Raw genomic sequence first — 5,316 nt, forward strand, 5'->3', positions numbered from 1 at the left:
TTTTCTAATACAGAAAAACAATGAAAACACACATATCTTCAGGATTGCCAGATTCTTTGCATTGAGTAGTGTTTCCGCACAAAATTTTGAATTTTTGCTGAATGCATTATTTGGTCTGTAAATTCCATTACATTTCTTCAAAATATTTTTGTCTTCAAAAAAAATAATTTATAAAGTGAAAAAAAAATATAATTGTTTTTTATAAATAGTTCTAATAAAGTTTCAATTTGTTTTATGTAAACGCCAAAAACTACTAAACTGAAAGCGGCTGCACGCTTGAGAATTCAACTGCTTAACTTGATTAAGCAACGAAAAATTTTATTCTTCGTATTAGATGTTATTAAATAAATTTGTATTTTTTTCTGGTTAGCATATTTACACACTTGCAAGTCTAATTTTTTTAAAAGTCGGGTTCCGGCCAAAAAATATTCAGTCATTTAGGGTGGCTGGAAAAAAAATTGGGAACTGTTGTTTTAATGATTTATTTCTTTTGTACAAAATTGTTACAAGAATTAAGTGTATTCCAAAGAATTTCAAACATAATTCTCCTCTGATTCAATAGCTATGTATGTCTATTCAAATGTTATCATTTTTTTAAAACACAAAATAATAGTTATACATTTTTATTTTTAGATTATTGGTGACGTGCAACCTGAGGATTGGATTTTACAATATAGTGATGCAACGTCCAGAGAGCAAGGCCCAGCATAATCAAAAAATATTTATCGCGTGTATATATGAGTTCATATGTCATGCTGTACAAATTTCATAGCAGAAAAAAAAGAAAAAATTATTAATTTATTCACATGATCATGTGATAATTGCTTTGTTGTGATCTAAATTGTGCCTTGTACAGTTAGCAAAAAAAAAAAAAAAATTATGATAACTAAACACATTACTCTGCATAATTTTGGATATAACAGTTGGATTTTCATGTACTGAAACTCAAAATTAATGGCTAACAGGGTGACCTCAAATATGCTAGTTAATTTTTGCTGACAATAATTTAAGTAACTAAATCAAACAGAAAAGTGTAATAATGCATGGGGAATAACCACAATCTGCGAATTGTACTCCCAATAGTATGGTTTGAAGAGCAGTCCAAAGTTTGTACACCTTAATGTTGATTAAACTTTTTGCGAAGTTAGGCATATTGTGAAAATGCTAAGTAAATTGTAACATTTTTGCACGCAATTCTAAAGTTTGTTAATTCAAAAATAATTCATTGCAAAAAATAAATTTTATATTATGCCATTTAAACTTATGTTCTTTAAAATGTAAAAAAATTCATGCCTTAGATTCAAACTCTTTTAGACTATTATTATATAAAAACATGTGGAAAAAATACTTGAAAATAATTTTTTGTATGAAATTATCTTTGATTAAACACATTTTATAATTTTGTGCAAGTGTTTCACTTTGCTTAAAAAGTTCATGGGATATGGCAAAATATGCAAAAAAGTATTATTAACATACAAAATTAACAATAAGTTTTGGGTAAATTTGTGTACAAACTATTGGGGCCATATTCCCCCCATATGGTGGCTATCCCCTTTATTTTGAGGTTATTAATGAAAATCCATTGAGAAAAAAAAAGTACACTTTCGTGTCTGATTTTGAAATTTAAAACATCGCCTGCACAATTTAATAAGCAGTTTAAGGTCAACCTGTAAACCATTGAGTTTCAGTCCCAATAACTGAAAGTCCAATCTTTAGATCAAAAGTTATTTAGGGATATTCGTTTTTTTTTTTTTTTTTTCTGTACATGTTTATTGGGAATTGTCCCTAACATGTCTGTAACATATGAAGGTGTTTTTTAAAAGAATTTATCACAATTTGCTTGTGATTGTTGTATGCATTATTTTGTAATAAAAATTAAAGCATTTCAAACAGTTATTTTCTCATATATTGCCACATAGCAGAAAGGCATACTTAACTGAAAAATTAAAACTCAAACAATTTTGAGGATATAAAAATGTAGATCTATACATATATAATTCTGTAATGTAACCTGGCAGAAAAAAATTCGCTTTGTGCTTTTCACTATGGCAAAATGTCGGTTTAATTGCAAAAATGATGAGCATCTAATTTAGAAAGATAAAGCAAATAAAATATTATAAGCATTTACAGAATCCATGACATGTTTTATGTAAATTATATGATGGTTAATAATATGAATATTAATTCATTTTATAAGTAGTAATAAGTAATTCTGTGCTTTTAAATAATATCATTACATTATCATAGTTTTTTTTTTTTTTTAATATAGATTATACATAATCAAAACTATTTTAATGCAATCAACAACTGAAATAAATATGCAAAATGAGGTTTAAAGGAGAAAAAAAAAGTTTTTTTATTTTTTAAATGATTTTAGATTATGAATCATAAAAATAATTAAAATTTTCAATTATTATTTAATTTTAATTCGAATATTATGTTCAAGGTAACATTTAATTTACCAGTTGCAACATAAGGAGGTTGAGCAACAGCATAGCAATTTTTCACCAATTTAAATGTCTAAATAATGAAAATATAAGTTAATTTTATTGAAAAATTTTACCTTGATTTCTTTTAAAATAAAAGAAAAATTAATAAATTATAATTTCCATTATTTCCAGATGTCTTCATAGCAAACTCTTAATCAAGATATACCCTACCAAGTTATACAAAAATTCTATTATAAATTTTTTTAAATAATGGTAAAGTAAAAATTATCTTTGTTACCCTGTTAATTAATACAATAATATCAGTGCTTACATTATAATTAAACTGCTTTTTATTATTCCTCTTATTTATTGATATTTTTAGAAAGGTAAATAATTAGCACTGTCCCTGGTGGCATAAGTATATTCGATTATAAACAATCAAGTCCTTAATTTTTCAAAAAAAAAAGTACTTAATTTAAAAAAAAAAAAAAAGTCCTTAAAAGCATTAATTTTTGGTTTGTTAAAAGAGTGGGAACCCTGTGAAGATAGAATATCCTTTCCTAATCAGATGTTTGAAGCGATTAAAAGTGAGAATAACAGTTGTGTGCTGCAAACATATATGGCTCAGAAAAAAAGAAAAAAAAAAAAACGAAAAATAACTGTCATAGGTAAATCTCAAAAACCAAGCTGCTTCAAAAATGTTAAAAAACAGCCCGTAAATAACAAAGCCATTCAGAAGCATGGATGAGCTTTCTAGGAAGATATTGTTTTTATCCACATAACCAAGATATTGTTTAGGAAAACCAGATTTCTATGAGAAAGTTTTAATTAAAATACAGTGCTATGTAAAATAACTGTAAAGATTTTTCACACATAATGCATTAAAATCCTGCATTAAGAATGAAGAAGAAAATATTTACATATTTAAAACTTCTTTTTCAAGTGATTGTTTTGTTTCATAGATCATATGAATATGGGTGCTCGCTAGAACGAAAATATTTCATCAAGATGGTTTTACCTGTGAATTTTTATAACTCAGTGCATAAATAATGTCTCGTTGAAGTTTAAATATAATAGTGTTTATATTAATTTGTAGAGCCATTTGCAAAAGATTTATTACATTGCACAAATTTTCAAATATAAATATCAATGATATCTTTTAAATATGAACAATGATATTCTTTTCATTACAGTTATCTGTGAGAATGCTTCATCACACTTTATGAATGAGGTTTCTTTCCAGTAAAGAGATTATAAATTATCTTTAACAGATAAAGTATCTTCACATTGCACGAATAAGTTTTTTCTTAACTGTGAACAAGAGTGTTTATTTAAATGAGATTTCCGTAAAAATGTTTCACTACACACACTGCATGAATGAGGTTTTTTTCTCACTGTGAACAAGAGATTGTTTACATAAATTAGATTTAAATGAAAATGTTTTATTACAGACGCTGCATGAATAAGGTTTCTCTTCACTGTGAATACGAGAGTGTATATTTAAACTAGATTTCAGTGAAAAAGTTTTATTACACACACTGCATGAATAAAGTTTCTCTTCACCATGAATACGAGAGTGTACATTTAAACTAGATTTCAGTGAATAAGTTTTATTACACACACTGCATGAATAAGGTTTTTCTCCAGTATGAACAAGATAATGCCTATTTAAATCAGATTTCCATGTGAATGCTTTACCACATATACAACATGAGTGCGGCTTAACTCCAGTGTGAACAATATAATGTTGCTTTAAGTAGTGTTTTGAAAAGAATGTTTTATCACATACACTGCACGCATATGGTTTACCTTTACTGTGGGAAAGAGTGTGTATATTTAGATATGATTTCCGTGCGAATGTTTTATCACATACACTGCATGAAAGCTGTTTTTTACCACTATGAAAAAGGAAGTGTTCATTTAAATCTTTTTTCTTTTTAAAGGTTTTATTACATTCACTGCATGAATGAAGTTTTACATCCCTATGAACTACACTGTGTGCAGTTAAACCACGTTTCAGAGAGAAATTTTTATCGCACACATTGCATGAATATGGCTTTGCTCCAGTATGTATGATAGAATGAGCATTTAAATCATGTTCCAAAGAGAATGTTCTGTCACACTTATTGCATGAATATGGCTTCTTTCCAGTATGAACAGTATAATGTGCATTTAAATGACGTTCTAATGAGAATGTTTTATCACACAAACTGCATGAATAAAGTTTTTTTCCACTACGAAAAACATAGTATTTCTTTAAACTATTATTACTTGGAGGAAGTTTTTCACACATAATGCTTGAATTATGCTTATTACCAATATGAACAAGAGAATGTTTTGCTACACGCACTACATAAATAAGACTGCAGTTGAAAAAGAATGTACTTTTTCAAAGCTTTTCTACGGATATGTTTTTCACTTACTGCAAGACTTTTTGAAATATGAAGTTCATTCCAAGTATAATCAGAAAAGCCTTCATTTAACTCAGTTGGAAATGACGATGTTTTAGTAAACAGCATAAATATATAAATTATTGAGCATAGTTAAGTGCGGCGAGCTCTTTGTATATATATATAAATTATTTTGGTCTATCAAAATTTTGAGTAGACTGTTGACCATGTTGTCAGTCCGTTTCGGAGCTTTAGCTCTTTTACTGTGCTTGTAGCTTTCATGGATTCAGAGAGGTGAAATAGGAGACTGTGAGAACTTAAGCATCAAAAAGCTGTTTAGGTTGCCATCTAGCAGTAGTTATACAAACATTATCCATTAAATTCTGACGAATCACATTGCGAGAGAGCGGTACTACTTGGTGCTGTTTCTCCTATCTGTCCTCTTCTACTTGACGAAGGCTTATAAGCCTATTTTGAAGGCTTATAAGCCTACAATC

General features: G+C 27.9%; 1 protein-coding gene across 7 annotated transcripts in view; it reads left to right on the forward strand.

Annotated features, from left to right (window-relative positions):
- LOC107452970 (non-structural maintenance of chromosomes element 3 homolog) overlaps positions 1-1,890 on the forward strand; it is a 34,368-nt gene extending 32,478 nt beyond the window's left edge. For all 7 annotated transcript variants that reach the window (XM_087160823.1, XM_043053695.3, XM_043053694.3 and 4 more), the window contains one exon: positions 634-1,890. In XM_087160823.1, coding sequence (XP_087016949.1) covers positions 634-711 — 78 coding nt within the window. In that variant the 3' untranslated portion in view covers positions 712-1,890. The remainder of the gene's footprint in view (positions 1-633) is intronic.
- The last annotated feature ends 3,426 nt before the right edge of the window (positions 1,891-5,316 follow it).

This window comes from Parasteatoda tepidariorum, chromosome 4 (genome assembly GCF_982258835.1).
Source record: "Parasteatoda tepidariorum strain Cologne lab strain chromosome 4, Ptep-v5.0, whole genome shotgun sequence".
In the NCBI taxonomy this organism is placed as follows: domain Eukaryota; kingdom Metazoa; phylum Arthropoda; class Arachnida; order Araneae; family Theridiidae; genus Parasteatoda; species Parasteatoda tepidariorum.